Source organism: Dendrobium catenatum, unplaced genomic scaffold, assembly GCF_001605985.2.
Source record: "Dendrobium catenatum unplaced genomic scaffold, ASM160598v2 original_scaffold_235402, whole genome shotgun sequence".
NCBI classification, from domain to species: Eukaryota; Viridiplantae; Streptophyta; class Magnoliopsida; order Asparagales; family Orchidaceae; genus Dendrobium; species Dendrobium catenatum.
Window position 1 is genome coordinate 253986 of NW_021553810.1, and position 17294 is coordinate 271279.

At 36.9% G+C, this 17294-nt stretch overlaps 1 protein-coding gene across 3 annotated transcripts in view; it reads right to left on the reverse strand.

Moving 5' to 3' along the window:
* Positions 1-849: 849 nt before the first annotated feature.
* LOC110103090 (putative ubiquitin-conjugating enzyme E2 38) overlaps positions 850-17294 on the reverse strand; it is a 60193-nt gene continuing 43748 nt past the window's right edge. For all 3 annotated transcript variants that reach the window (XM_020831655.2, XM_020831657.2, XM_020831656.2), the window contains exon 8: positions 850-1477. In XM_020831655.2, the coding sequence (XP_020687314.1) occupies positions 1172-1477 (306 nt within the window). In that variant the 3' untranslated portion in view covers positions 850-1171. The remainder of the gene's footprint in view (positions 1478-17294) is intronic.

Sequence of the window (17294 nt, forward strand, 5' to 3'; positions counted from 1 at the left end):
TGTTTTCTTCTTGTAACTAGATTGGGGATATCAACTATAGATAGGTGGCTTAAACAATGTATAATTACTGCAAGCAAGCAATCCCTACCAAGGTGAGAAATCTTGAGGGCCCAAATCAATCTAGACAAGTCTTCTGACAAGTTTTGTTAAGGACAATTATGCCTTGTTTTAATCTACTAAGATGAGTCTTCATACTTCAATCCTTCTAAGGAAGAGTCGCCATGAATCTACAAACTAGCGCAGCCAAACTACTACAGGATCGCATTCTTCTTGGGCAAATTCCCCTCTTGGGAAATATGACAATTTTGGCTTATTCTATTTATGACAATCTATCACGTACCCATTATATATCTCAGAAGAAAAGCTTCGGGCTAATTTACCTGTAATGGCCTTTAAGACATCAGTTCTCACATTCACCTAAAATAACTACGAGGATTGACCACAAGATTATTTCCCGCAAGCAATTCCCGCGATATCTTTTAAACGCCAAGCCACCAAAATCACATGAAACATTGAAAAATTTCCAGTCAAGTATTAAATCAAGAACATTCTAAATTTATTAATACAGAAGGTAAGTCCAATAAAAATGCAAAAGAGGAAATAAAAAACAAAAAGATACAAAATTTAAAAATGTAGGTACACAGCTTACTTTCCCATAGTTGAAAGCAGCCACATTAGACATTCAGGTTTTGTTTGGGTTGGTTTTCTTATTGTTTCTTAAAGTAATTTTTTAATACAAGATATAAAATTTTTATACTAAAAAATAATTTTAAAAAAATAAGAAAGTACAGTCATAAAAACTAGCACATTGTGAAAAAAATAATGATCGGAACTGCACACTGCAGTAAATTAAAGCTTTGAAACCGCAACTGAAATGCCTTGCAATGATAATTTCATTTGTCATGTCAACGTCACACAAATTGCTCAGAAGTTAAATAGTTTATCCCCTTACAACCCTGTGAAACTATAGACAACCCTGCAATCCTCCATGCTGATGCCCACTAAAAACACAAATATAGTAATATTTACATATCATATTTACAGAAAATGAAAATGCATAAAGTTAGCAACTAAATAACCCAAGCTTAATCTAAACTGGTATTAGGCATGCCAGCACTGCAAAAATTATTTTACCCAGCTTGAAGTTTTATCCGCAGTTGCAACTGTGGCTTCAGTAATGCCCGTTACTAGATGCAGCTGTTCCACCTTTGGCAACCGCAGCCCCATTTTTTACCTTTTCAACAAGAAAAATATCACAATCTGCTCCCTTGACAGTAAACTCCACTAGCAGCTGTTCAAAGAGAGTGCTCAGAGTGTTCTTGAAGGTGGAAGAACTGCTCTTATCACCCTGGTCAACATCTTGCACACCGTTCCCTACAACACACCCGACCTGAGCACCTTGAGCGTACGCTTTGCATGCCACAAGGATTTTCCGGCCATGATTGCGAAAATGTCCAGCTATAAAGTCTTCAAAATGCTGAAAACAACAAACAAATTTATAAATGAAAAATTGAACCATATTCTCTAAGAATTCCAAAGAACAACAACATTTACAAGCCAAATGATCGCATTGTCATGGTGCATCTAAATCATATAGATAAAATAATATACATAATATCAAGTAAAAATGAGAAATAAAAATCCAAGCAAAAATTGGAAGTAAATAAAAAAACTACATTTTTAAATGGGCTTCTCCCAAATTTTAATAGAAAAATATTTCTTTATTTAAAATCCAAAGGCATAAAAGAGAAAGTCTATGATAAGCAGTAGAGAAGGTTGCAAGGGCAACTTTTCCATCTTCAAGACATGCGTGTTAAAGCACATTTACTAACTCCTAACAATAAATATTTGTGATTATACACTTAACCTTCTCAAAAAAGAAAAAAAAAATCTTAGTCACATCTTTTTTTTATGCTCGCATGTGCCTTCACAGGTATTTAAAAGATAATTAGCAATTTATAGAAAGAAACTTGCCCTCAAGGGAGACAACAGATGGAACTCATCAAACAAGACGCATTATTTGGTTGGAACTTGCCTAGAGTTATCAACAGGAAATAATCACTCGGGCCTACTGAAGAGTTCACTCTCCTTAGGTCAAACTAATTGATTTATGTTGAATCTTGTAATAAAATTGTTTATTTCACTGAGGATTAGCTCACTAATTGATTTATGATGCAGCTAGGCTTTAGATAGGAAGTTGAGCTACACTTTGTGCATAGCCTTTTGGGTCTACAATATTTGTTGGTGTGGTTAGGAAGACCACCAGTAAATTGTAAAAAAAAATTTTTGGGTACATAAATTTTTATTCAAAGTTTTTTTTTTTTTTTTTTTTTGTAAAGCTCTGTATTTTCTATTGATGAATATAAAGTGTGTTTTTGAATACTTAAAAACATGAGGTATAATCTAATAGTTGGAAATTAGCAGTTCTTTTTTTAGGTAGTATGGGCAGATTAAATTTCTCCTCACTAAATCCTAATGATGGTAATTCGGGATGGGTGTTGGTGGAAATTATATCTAACTTGATTTTCCGTCTCTGTTACACCTTAGGTTGACTAAGAAGGGCAAAATGGGGTGTGACAATATCAAAGAGAAAGAACTCATCCTATGGATAGAAGGGGCAGGAGACCAAATTTGCCTAGGGATCAACATTTTCACGAAGAACCTAGGGAACCCTGCAACCAAGACCACTGGAGCATCGCAAGGACCCCTGCATCGAGGTGGAAGAACCCACTCGCGCTACTTTCCCCTTCCACGAAGAACTCACCCATTGTTTGCTCACCCCTACTGCAATAGCAAGTGCAAGCAAATATGAGTACTCGCCATACCCATCACTTGAAGCAAGGGTGACCACCAGTATACTACAATGGCAGACTTCATCAAAGTCAACACTCCAACGAATTATAATGCCATCTTCGATAACAATTTATTGAATAAATTCTAAGTTGAGGTGTCCACTAACCACATTTCCATCAAATTCCCAACTGAAGGGAGAGAAATAATGGTGGTAGGTGACCTCAATCAATCACATATATGCTACCTATAAGTAGTAGGGAGGGAAGGTGGCGACTTCCCTAGATGAAATGTTGCAGCTAGATGTAGATCCTACAAATGCCACTGAGAAAGTGTTAAGACTTGAACGAGGGTCCAATAGAACCCTGAGAATAAATGCATTCTTCAGCAAGAAGCACCGAGGTGAGTTAATCTAGGCCCTCAGAGGTGACCTAGATGTTATAAATTGGATGATAGCAGATATGCGAAGAGTTGATGAAGAAGTCGCCTGCCACATGCTCTACATGAAAAAAGATGTCAAACCCCTAAAGAAAAAAAACTAGAAGATAGCTGCTATACACGCCAAGCCCAAAATGGAGAAAGTCCATAAGCTATTAAAAGCTACTTTTACCAGAGAGGTCTAAACCCAAACTGGATTTCCAATGTGGTCATGGTACAAAAAGCTACTGAAAGATGGATGATGTGTGCAAACTTCACTAATTTGAACTCGGCATGCCCAAAAGACGGCTACCCACTCAATAATGAATGCCCTAGTCAATTCAATAATTGGTTACTCTATTATGAGCATCCTAGATGTATTCTCAAACTACTATTAGATTAAATGCACCTAAGTGATTGCGAGAAGATAGCTTTTATCACTTTAGAAAACTTATACTGCTACAAGGTGGTGCATTTTGGCAAAAATAATGCAGAGGCGGCCTATCGGAATATGATGGATAGAGTCATCCAAAATTAGAAGGGAGAAACATAGGGGTGTATATGGATGACCTCCTAGTAAAGAGCAAGTCGCTCAACCAATACATTAAGGATCTCAAAGACACATTTGTCATCCTCAAATGGTATAATATATGACTGAACCCACAAAAATGTACTTTTAGTATAGATTTAAGAAAGTTTCTGGGGTTCCTCCTCACACCTGAACTCATCAAAGTACATTCGGATAAGATAAAGGTGATCCTAGAGATAAAGCCGCTCAAATCAGCCAAGGAAAGAAAGCAACTCACTTACAGGCCCATTCCATCCAAGTAATAATCGATCACCCACTGAAGACTATACTCACAAAACCAGATCACTTAAGAAGACAGCATAAATTGTTGTTCAAACTAAACGAGTTCTAAATAAATTAAACGCCAAGGATAGCCATCAAAGGCCCAAGCACTCCCCAATTTTCTGCGCAACTTCAGCGACCTAAACAATGAGACTGAAGCAACTCCACAGGAACACTGGATTTTATACGTCAAAGACGTCTCCGGCAAACAGGAGGTTGGCGTATGCATAATTCTAAGGAGAACCACTAGAATAACCTTAACTCAATAAGCCAATGTTGAGTTTATATTTACAAATAATCAAGTATAGTATAAAGCCTTACTTGTTGGCCTGAAACTCACCGTAGGGCTCAAGGCAACTCAATTGTTGGTGTATTCAGACTGGCAGTTAATGATCAATCAAATCAACAAATAAGCAGGTACAAGTTACTCTTAAAATATCTCTTCAAGCTGAAGGAAGAAATCAGCAGGCTGGAGTACTTCAAGATAACCCAAATCCCTAGGGAACAAAACAGTGTTACGGTTAAGTGGTATACTCAGTTTATTGGATAGAGGTCACAAAAACAAAACAGTAGCTCAAGTGGAATGCGCCTTAGTTTATTGGATAGAGGTCAAAAGTTCAAGTACAGCCTATGAGTTTTCTCTAAATATTGACTAGCTCCCTAGATGGAATTTGATTGGTCATTAGTCATATTCCCTCTGTATCTATAAATAGTGATATGCTTATATATGTTTAATTTTCCTTCTTCCCCAGTTCCAATTAATATAATATTTGGGATAAGTTTTTATCCTATGAAATAAATAAAATAGAATTAAGAAAATATCTCCTAATTAGATGTGTTATATTTAGGTTTTGGCATATCCCTAAACATGTCACAATTTATTGGGATACAAGCCAACCCAAACCCAAAATTATTGAGTAAGATCCATTCTAAGTTACATGTTAGATCAAATATTGACACCCCTACTAATACATGTGTAACTTCTTTATCTTTCCATTCATTGCAAGAAACACTCCTCCCTCCAGTAGAATCTAAAGTAAGGAGAGTAAATTCAACATATCAAAAATATTACTTTTTTTTCACATTGACTTACAAAGATGAAAATGTCTTGAAAATAAAGCCCTAAAATAGATAAAAATAAGTCTAAATTAAATCAATCAGTCTATAATCAACAACTCAATTAAATTAATGCTTCATATCAGAGTTAGACGACCAAACTCCCTCAAATGATGTCTTCGTAGTTCACATTTCACAATACGCAAAGGTTTCAACTGGAGTATCTTGCATGTTTGATGATGGAAGTTACATATTCCCCATAAGAAAAAACTCATCAGGATTATTTAATATAATCTCAAAGACATTTTTATTTATTGCTTGCGCCAAGTGCCACTTAAGTAGCTTACAACTTTGAAGTTCATTTATTTTGATAATGATGCACTAGTGGTGCATACTCACATATGCTTTCATAGGAATTTAATAGGTAACTGACAAGTTATGGAGGAACTTATCTTGAAGTGGGGCATATAGACAAAACTTGCCTAACTAGAGGTTCTACTAGCTTAGAACTTACAGGAAACTCGTCCAGATTGATAAACAAGTGCTACTTGCCAGGACCTAAGTAGCTCACCCTCTACAGGGTGAATTGAGGATTCCTCAACCCGAAACTCGCCATATACCTAGACCACTGCCTCACTCACATGCTCTCCCTCAAAGCAACCTTAGGCACTCTCTCTCACATAGAGGTACTATCCTCACCAGACTAAGTTATAGGAAAGCGCCTCGTCATGGGACCCTCAGTCTACCTCAGAGCTCTCCATTTGTGCGATATCATCTCACTTGCTCCTCTCTCCTTGGTGGAGATCCCTCATACAAGCTGCTGACAAAATCAGCAAGCATGCCAGCCGTTGGTCCCCTTTCATCATAGTGCTCACCCACATACCCACTTGAGTACATATGCCCTCATCTACTCGACGCAATGGGACTCGCCCAGAAGCAACTCACCAAAGCCTTCCGACCTCTCTCTTCCCTTCAGCCAATTAGGAGGAGACACATATTTAAGGTAGTATGTAGAGTTGTATTTTTCACTTTTTTCTCTGTATAATCCTTTCTGTTACCCTCATGACTCTATAAATAAAAGTATAATGAGGAATAATTTGAAGGAACTTTTTTGGCTGATAGTGGATATTTTGCCAGTTTGAGATCAATAGCTTTGTTGAATATTTTGACACAATTTTCTCTACTCCCCCTATCTTCTCCATTCTCATAGTTTGAACTCATCAACTTGCTAGGTAGGCTTGCTAGTATGGATGAATGTCATCCAGAGACAAACTTGGATGCAACAAGTGGTAATATATTTAGCCAAATGGCAAGCATCTAATGTGACTGCATTTTATTCCCAAGAAAAAACAATTATCGACCACAACATGGGAGTGATGCAAATCCAAATTAGGGATTTGAATAGCTTCAAAATTTAGGACATATATGTTTTGGAAAATAAAAACTGAAGTATTAAAAGAATATGATAATTAAATCTAAAAGAGGAACGACTGAATGTTACCGATATGTGGAGATTTAGAGTATGATTCATATATCAATAAGGAAAACTAATAAAGAGATATTAGACATGGAAAGAGAGAGAGAAAGAGATAGACAGGGGGATGGGGGGATATTTTTTGGTAAGCCATCGTTAACTTGACCGGGTGACAATATTAAGATAGTTGCTAAAAAAGGTTATTGAACAGCAATCAAGTTTCCATCAAAATAGACATATTCATTATTGCAGTAAAACCTACTGACTAATAACTAAGAATATGAGCATAACTAAAGTTTCAACTGAATAAAATCTGCATAAGGAAAGAAATCAAGTAAACATAGGAATATTACTAGCAGGAATAAGGTATGGACATCCATTGTTAAATTTCCTAGTTGAATTTGCCATTTAGATTCATGCTGAATGGAAACAACCTTGTTCTCCCATCACAGTCAACCATGCTTGCCACCTTCACTCTATAAACATCAAGCATCACTCAAAATATTATGCAGAGCACTTTGTTAAGATAACAATTACAAGTCTTCTCCACAGGATATATAATCGATGACCTTAAAACATGCTTGAACAGAAAATAGTAAGTAGTTTTTGTCAAGGCTTCTCCACACTCACTTACTGAAAGGGCTTGAGCTTGTAATGGCAAGTTCAGATAGTGAATTCCTAAGTCAATGGAGGGCCCAGACATAGGCTAATTAGATGATCAAATTATATGAGAATATTCGTGTCTCAATTGCTCTATAATTTAGCTTAAATTACTTGCACGTTTTAATTCATTTACTACATATGTTATAATACTTACTAGTAATTAATAATATATATATATATAATATAAAGAGAGAGAGAGAGAGAGAGAGAGAGAGAGAGAGAGAGAGAGAGGTGAGGATCAAGCGAGTGGCCTATGAAAGCCAAGGAATAAAGCAAGCGAGAAGCAAGAAAAGGCTAATGAGTAATTGGGTGAGCCTTAAGAGTGAGAGAGAGAGAGACCAAGCAATTGTTCGAGTGAGAGAGAAACAGCAAGAGCAAATGTCCTTGACCATGTGTGAAGTCGACAGCTTTGCCTATCATTAAGGCGCATACAACAGCCAAAAGAGAATTTTAGGAGTGTTTCCATAGCTTGTAAAGGAAGAGAAAGAAAAGGTAAGAGTCTTTTGACATAGGCAAGGTGAGGAGAGGAGGATTTAAAGCTTAGATTTTAACTTCATCTAGAGGTGCTCAAAAAATATAATCTTAAGCCTAACCTTCTTAAAAGGAAAATGACCAAAATGGTCCATTAACTCTTTATGAAGGATCAAAATGATAACCAATTATATTAAAAAATAATTTTAGTCCCTCAAGTTCTTAAAAAGAAACCAAAATAATCCCATGATAGAACTATTTTGATTCATCTTTCAAGAGTTGAAGGACCAAAATGATCATTTAATATAGTTAGAGACCAATTAAATCTTTTATAAAGAGTCAAAGGACCATTTTGATCTTTTTTTCTTTCCTTAAATTAATATCATGTATGATAATGTATTTCATATGTTTACATCCTAAGGAGTTGCTAATATATGCATTTGTAATTTATAAAATAAACTAGGTTTTAGTTTATGTCTAGAGAACATCAAACATTATACAAAGTCAAAGAATTGTATATGATTTTATATACATATACATAAATTTAATACAAATTAAGTTAATAAATTATGATGAAACATAAAGTTATTTCGATGTATCAAGGAATCCAAATGATTTTGTTGTGCATAGATCTTTATACTTGGCATTGTGGTTTAAGTACAATGACTGATACTTGACAAGATGAGGACAAATTTAATGAGCGATACTAGCACATCTAAATGTTGGAGATTCACTTTTCTAGGTGGGAGTTGTAAAACCCAATTCGATTAGGTGTGTGGCACATTAGGATCAGATTTTGCAGTCTTATTTTTTATGTTTTTCAATCCTAATGAGTTTTTAGGCCATTTTAGGAGTAGGGTAATGTTTAGTTTGTGTTTTATTTAATCATAAGTTTATTTATAGGTTTAACCAACCCATCATGCTTTGTATAATAATAGATAGTATTTGTGCATGAAACCTGCAACATCTTTCGTGAATTCTCTTATCACCTTTTTTTACCACTATCTTTTTCTATTCATTAGCTTTGAATGATGATGATTCATAGTAGCAACTTTTAGGCTGCATATATGACACCTTTCGCACCTCAAGCATTACGTAAAGAATGAAGAAATAAAACTTTAAGTTTCCCCGCTTGTCTGATTCTTGAGTACTTTATTTGCTGGTGTGAAAGACTTCTTCAATTGAAGGCATAGCTCACCATCATAAGACTTCAAAGGATTGGAAGGCTATTATTAACATGAACTATCATAACCAAAGTTGTGGAAGTCGGACTAGGCATCAAACCGAAAATACGAGAGATTCAAGGTTCAATGGTTCAACTAGGGTTAAACCGGATGATGACATAAATATTATATTTATTTAAATAAAAAACAAATGATATAATAATTATATATTGATAGAAATTTGTGACTAAAATAAAGCTAATTTATATATACACTTATAAATTTAATATAATTTATTACTAATTTTTATTATATTTAATATAAATTATCATAAACTTTAGCTAATTTATATTATATATTTAGAAAATTTTAACAACCATAAATTGTATATTAAATTCACATTAACATTTTACATCTATAAATCATTCATGTCAGATCATTTAAAATTAATAAATAGATAAAATTTAATTTTTTGATATATAATCATTATAAAAATTTTAGTTATAATTAAATAAAATGTGTCATATTTAATTTAATTTAATATTTAATAAAATATTTTATATTCAATTAAATTATTTAAATAGATTATGAATTGACCCAACCGATTCTTAAAAATTGTGGCTGGTTCGACGGTTAAATCGGCAAATTAAATCGGTTCTCAACGGTTTGATGTTGGATCGTTTTTGATGAGGACTGAACCGACCACATGACCGGTTCACAGTTGAATCGATCGAACCAACCAGTATGGTCCGATTTGCAAAACCATGCTCATAACAACAATCTTCCAGTTGTTTTAGTATAACTCTTATTTACAACTTCTTTACTTCTTTAAACCACCTCCTAGAATTTTTCTCCTCAATGCCTAGCTTAAGATTTGCATTTCTATTTATGAAATATTTAATCTTAAATTGTGATCTTTCAAGTTTTGTCTTGTGAATGTTTTATCAAAGCAATTTAAATTTTTAATTTTGTCAATGCATTTGTTTCAATCTTGTAAGTAATTAGTTTTATATTTATTTTTTCCCCATTAACTCAAATTTTAATTTAATATTCTAATAAACCTCTACACTTAGCCTTCGATAGGACAGCTTATCCCTCTTCATCCATTATCAGAGTAGATAGGTGGTTTGCCCTATTAAAAGGAAAAGGGAAAGACGGAAAAGTAGCATGATGAAAGTTAATCAAAAATTTTTTGGATGAAGAGATTTAGAACCCCATGCAAAACTCAAAAGAAATGAAAAAAAAAAAAAGATTCATATAGCAGCCACCAAATAACTAAGATAAGACTAATGATGATGAACTACTCATTTCAAGTAACATTTTGTTTCTAGGTAACCAATTAGGCCTATCCTTTTCAAATTACAGTCAACTTGATCTCACGCACTTACATGTAAATGCAATTCACCCTTACAAACAAACAATGTAATTAAGAATGTCTAATGACTAAATTTCTCTATCACCATCACAAATGTGCACACATTCATTTTCTTTCTTGAAAAGGCTATAAAGAGATGAGGATAACTTTCTTACAATATGCCGATCACCAAACAAGACATGCTAAAAACACATGCATGCTAACACAATCTAAACAGGGAACCTACATACAAATCATAAGATGCAATTAAATGGTTCTAGAACCCTATGAAGCACAAATAATAGAAATGGATATCTCATGATGCGAGTCACCTGATGGCGTGATGAATTTGAAAATTTAGAAGTATGTCATGGACACATGAATATAAAGCAACAATACAAGCTTCAAGTTATCACATCGATGAAGAATAAAAATCTATTATGATCATGCTTCAAAAAGATTTATCAAGAAAGAAGACATTTTATTGCCTCCCAAATGCTTAGATTGCAATAAAAAAATGTCTAATACAACCTTCAGCTCCACTCATGACAATTTCGGTCCATCCTCTCTCAAATTATGGTGCAACCTCAAATTCAAGATAAGATTTGTCAAATTTCAGCCAACACTCTATCCCTTAAAGCAAAACGTAAACTAAGGAAGAGTTATATCAACAATGCATTACTGAAGAAAACATTAAATTAAACAAGGCTATCTACGTTAAAATAAGGCTTAAATTAAGGAGTTATACTAATGAAGAATTATTAAAGATAATTTTAATTTTCAAAATAAACAAAACTCTTCCTTGAAGAAAGGCTTAAATTAAAGAGTAATACTAATGAAGCATTATTGGACGTGATTTTAAATTTAAAAAGGATATACCCAGCTTATAATAACCATATAATGGCTATACATATGTGGCAGAATTGTGATACAAAATAAGTTTGCGTTAAATGATGTAATGTTCTTTACTTTTGCATAAAGGTGGGGCTAGGTGGCACTCTTCTAAGCTGCCCATGAAATAAAATTTGTATTTTATTTCAAACATGAATGAAGAATGCATTTCTCTTTCTTGAAATAATTATTGTATAAGTTAAGGAAGTCACAAGCTATTCTCATCTCCAGTAAAAAAATAACTATTGAAATAAGAAATAAGTGTTGAAGAAGAGAAAAAAGTCATTAAGATTTTCTCATCTCTAATCAGATGGAACAACTTTAGCCCTAATACTATGTTGATAACAATGAAGGTGGTGTTGAATAAAGATTTGCTAGGAGAGAATCTTGGTCATTGTGGAACAAATGATGTAGGTCAAGTCTAGACATAGGAAATATACAAGTGAATATTGGATATATCATGAATTATGAAAATAAAATGCAAACTGCGAAATAAAGTCACAAGCTATTCTCAATAAGAAATAATTAGCAAATCTTTAATGCTTGCATTTCTAGCAGGAATAAGTTTGATTATTATTCTTTTTCTAACATCCTCTTCAAGAAGTTAAAAGATTGGTGACCTTTTGTATTATTTTTTGATTTAGTGACCCCAACTAACTCTTTTGAAATGTGATAAGTTTAAAATAGTTTATTTTCTTTTGATAAAGAAATATTCTATGCATTTAGGAAATTAAATGGGTTAGAGAGAAGGCTAAGGAGATTAATAATTTAGGATTTAAACTTTATTATTCTAGTAGGAGTCATATTATAAACAAATAAGAATTTTAAAAATAATGTTATAAAAATTGATAGAATTAAAGTTAGAATTATAATTTTATTTATTATTGTTGATGCTAAGATTATTAATATTATTAGTGCTTATGTTTCAAAGTAAATTTGGATATATGTTCAACATTAAAATTTTAGAATGATTTAGAAGAATTAATACAAAAGGTACCACTTGAAGAAAAGTTTTTGATGGAAGAGATTTAAGATAGATTGAGAATTTTAAAAGCATTTATAGTGGCTATGAGTTTGAAACGACTAATGAAGGTGGTAAGACCATATTAGATTTTTCTCTAGCTTATGATTACGTAATTGCTAATACTTTATTTAAAAAAAGAGATGAGCATCTCATCACTTATAAGAATGGATATATTAAAACTCATATTCATTATTTTCTTATAAGAAAAATAGATCGTTTAAATACCATATATTATAAAATTATTCCAAGTGAAAGTTTATGTATCCAACATCACTTATTATTTTTGGACTTTAAGATGAAATAACAAAATATGAAAAATAAACTAAAACATTGTTTTAAAATTAGATTGGAACATTTAAAGAACAGTAATAAAAATATTTTTGATGGTAAGATTTGAGAACTTTAGATTTTGTCTTGTGCATGAGGAAACTAATATTATGTGGGAAAAACTAGCTAGTGATATTAAGAATGTAACAAAAAATATGCTTGAAGTATTAAAAGAAAAAACTCTAAAAATAAAAATAGTTGCCGGTGGAATCAAAATATGCAAAAAAAAAAAATCAAAACTAAAAAGTTTTGTTATAAAAATTAGTTTAAATATAAGAACTCTAAAAATTGGGAAAGATATAAAGAGACTCGTAAGGATTCTTAGAAAGTAATATACGATGGGAAGGTTTTAGCTTCTAAAAAAGTAGATGATAGCTTTTAATAAGATAGTCAAACAAAGCAGTAGTAAGGATTTAGTTGAAGTGAAGCAATGTTGAACCCTACACATTAAACCACGTGCGAAAAGAGTGAAACCGACGAATCAAGCAATGTTCTTGACACGTCACTTTAAGTCCTCCTATTGCCAAACGGATTGCGTCGTTATACTTAGGATGTTGAGTTCTCCTAAGAGGGGTCAAATCAGACGAGATTGGTCCAAGGGGATGACCGACGCAAGAAATTGATCTATGGCGTCGCCCAAATGATGTCCGATCGTAAAACTGATTTCTTCCTTGTGCCCGGAACATTGTCGACACCCAAAAATCAGTATCAACTTGTTCAATTGGAGTTGTACGGCAAAATTTGCATGAATCACGAGGCGACAACACTCAAATCGAGAAAATTAACATGCGTCATCGCCAAAATGATGTCAGATCGCAAAACACACTTCATTTTTGCGTTTGAATTATCGTCAATTCTCAAAATTTGTTTTCAATTTGATCAATCAAAGTAGCACAGTGAGATCGGCACAGGTCTCGAAGCAACGACAAGCAAATCGAGGAAATTGACATGCAGCTTTACCCAAATAATGTTCAATCTCAAAACAAATTTCGTTGTTGCGTTCGAAATGTTGTCAATACTCAAAATACGCTATAAGTTTGTCGAATGAAGATCATACACGCAAATCAACGCGAACAACTAGAAGATTGCTCGTTGATCGAGTCATTTTGGGATAATTAACTCATCACAGTCATTTTAAATTGACGACGATAATAATAATGGTGAATCGCTTTTAATGTTATTATTAATTTGCTCAAAAAATTAAAATCAAATCAATTTAAATTACAATTCAATGCACTTACATCATCTTTGTTGAAACTCTGCCTAAATCCCCGATTTTTTGCTGAACTCCTCGTCGATTCCCGTAAATCCCGCGATAGCAAACCTTGACGATGGAGCTGAAATTCAGCTTCGACTCAGAACCACGAGAACTCCTCTATCAGTAATTATCCATTGCCTTGTCTGATATCTGCTTCACACAGTTTACCCTGAATCCACTCCACCCGATCTCCACAACAGCTCCTTCGCCTCTACCTTCCTCTCCCTCAGCCCATCAAATAAGTTACTTGACCCGCAACCAGGCCTCTCGATCAAGCCAAACCGTACATGGCCGCTCATACAATCCTTTCGTCCCTTCCCTCACACGCACAACTTGTTGTAGCTTCACAACGCCCAGCCTCTTGTCTGTCTCCTCAAAGAGCCCCCCCCCCCACCCCCCCCCCCCCGCCCCCCCCCCCCACCCCCCCGCCCCCCCCCCCCCCCCCCCGCCCAAGCAGAACCCTCACAAACTGCAGAACACGCGATCGACCCCCCTGCCCCCCCCCCCCCTCTCCACCCATCGACCCTCCAGTGCGCAAAACATGTCCAATCGGTTGCTGAAGCATGGATTGAACCCCCAAGGATCAACTTCTCTTCAACCTATCTTCCAACCATCTTTCCCCAAGTCTCCAAATCTGAGCCTAACAGCAGCCGCCATTCCTCCAACCCCCTTTGTATTTCGGCCAATGTTAACCTAAGCCCCACCAGAGTCACGAATTAACAGCCCCAACATCTACCAAATCTCAGTCCAAAGTCCACGCCTCATATCGAACGCTACCCTCTTTAATCACCTGGGTTAAACCAGGTTACACTTCATGTGACTCTCCTTTCTCAACACAAGATATTCAGGTCCCATAGCTAAACACGACAAGGGAGCTTCAATGAGCAGCCTTTCAATCACGCCCACTTGTCCTGTATACTGAAATCTACACTAAACCCACAACTCTTCCAAACCCACTATTTCAAAAAAGCTCATAAGGGCCACCCACTTCATGATATATCCCAACCAAGCCTTTCCTTACATGATTATTTGCCTTAAAAACCACCAAACAGCCACTTATGGGCCCGTCTGAATACGTTCACCAACTCTAATTGAGACGAGTAATGTTCTTTTTATTTGCATTATGTTATTAACAAAAAAAAAAATTCATTATTGCTAATCAGACGCAATTATATTCCTATTATGTTGTCAGTGATATTTTTTGTATTCATATTTTTTGCATATTGGTGACCTAAACGGATGCGCACGTGCATGTGTATATGATATATACCACAAACCACACGTCAAAAGAAAAAGAGAAGTGAAAGAAACAAAAAAAGAGAGAGAAGTAAACAAAAAATATAATGATCAATAAATTAAAAAAGAGGAAGAATAAAAAAGGGGAAAGATGTTTGTGCTTTATTATCATCGTCATACCGTCGTCATCAACCCCACACGAAAGCATATAATTCCATAAACTCAAAAAAAATCACCGCTCAGGCATTTGTTGGCTAGGTCCAGAGACCCCCTATTTGGTGCCTCTTGTAGCACGGTAGGGAGGGAGAAGCCAGGTTGTGAATGATGTCACCGGCAGAGGGAGTGACCCTGTACACGCGCTCTTGTAGTATGGTGGGCACTTGTTAAGGAGGACCATGTCAATTTCGGTTACGGGTTGGGTGACCCGAGAGGCTCCGGAAACTGACCCGGTATTATCGGGTTCGGGTTGTCCCGACCCGGTTTTGCAAACGGAGTCATTGTACTGGACCGAAACCGACCCTGCTTGGGTTCGGGGTCAACCCGGACCCGACCCGCACTCAGCGAAGGACGCGGACACTGGACCGCAGTCTGGCGCTGGTCTGGCGCTGGCCTTGCCTCGAAAGAATGGGCCAAAGGCTTATTGGCCGGCTTTCGGAAATGGCGCAAATGGCTGGCCTGCTTCGGGAGTCGGACGCGTCTCAGGACTGCTGCGAGCGGGCACACCGCGCGACCTGCGTCGGCAACGGGGCGTCGGGAAACTTGGCGGAGCTTCGAACTTCGGAAATGGTTGGCCAGTTGGGCGGGCGGCCGAGCGGGGGCTGTGCGGGCATGCGCGGGGGCTTGGCGCCTGGAGGGCGGTCAGCACGGGGAGGGGACCAGCGCGTGAGCACGCCGAGCGGCTGAGCAGGGGGCTAGGCGGGGCAGGCGGCACGAGGGCAGTCGAGCGGGCTGGCGGGGGGGCAGCGGGAAATCTTAGAATTTTTCTTTAAATTAATTAACACGGGATTTTTCGGCGGGTTGACCCGAAGCAAAGCCAGTCGGTGGTCAACCCGAACCGACCGGTTTCATGGCAAACGGGCAGTTTTGCCGGAGCCGCGAACCCGACCCGCTTCGGTTACGGGGTCAACCGCAACCGCGAAAAAAATTCCGGGTCGGCATTCGGGTCGGGTTTGGGGTCGGGTCCGAATATTGACAGGTCTACTCATACAGGAAAAACGCTGAAACCGCGCGGTCATGTTCCGGGCGGTTAGGTATTAAGATTTTACCGGCGATTTTAAAGGTTAGAGCCGGCGGGGTCTAAACGGCGGGTTTGTGGAACCGCCGGAAAATAACGACGTAGGAAAACCAGATTTCCGAACGGCTATTAACGGCGGTTTATTTGGTGCGGGTGCGGGGCGAGTTTTTCCGGGCAAACCGCGGTGACCACGGGGAATTCTTAACCGGAGTCGGTCGGCCGGCGGTTAGGCCGGCGGTTATGGTAACCGCCAGGAAAACCGGCGGGCTCAAAATTACGTGGTATAAAGCCTAGGCGTCGGTCGTCTTCATGTAAGGACCGGCCGGCCGGCGCCGTTCTAGGACCGCCGGTGAAGGGAGTACGGCGTGCGGGCGTTATAGCGTCGGGTATTACCGGACGGTTTTAACCTCGGGGGTCATCGTTATTAATCAACGCCGGCAGGCCAGGATCAGTAAGCGCCGTGACTTTACCGGGCGGCTTTATAATTTAACCGGCGGGCTATCTTTGTCGGTCCAGGTATCGTAGTTGTCCAGGCGCGAAACCGGCCGGGTAGCCGCCGAACTTGTCAGCACCTAGAAGAAAAACAATGGACAGCATACCCTCTGATATTGAGGGAGGTTCACCTAAGTCGTAAACTACAGAAAAGGCATATATATGTTGGGGCAACACGCCGCTATTTCATCACACTATAAGATACAAACAAAATCAAAAATTACATCACAGGATAAGCAAGTCACAAGGGATTCAGAAGATCAGTTCATTGATTAAGTGTACAATCAAAGTATCAGAGTTCACCAGTTCTAAATTACATACATTCAATCAACATAAAAACATTCATCTATCATCGGTTGATCCTCACTGTCCTGCAGATGGTGTCCTAATAGAATAAGATTTTTATTAGAATTTTTATCAAACATAATAAAACGAATGCTGTAATACATCGAAAGTAGAATTGTATGTGTTGAGAGGATATATCAATAGCTTAACTAAATATGAATGATCATGTCCACGTCGCCAATGTCATATAATGCGCCTCACGACACCCAGGTAAACCGGGGAATGTAGTGGTCAAAGCACAACCTAATA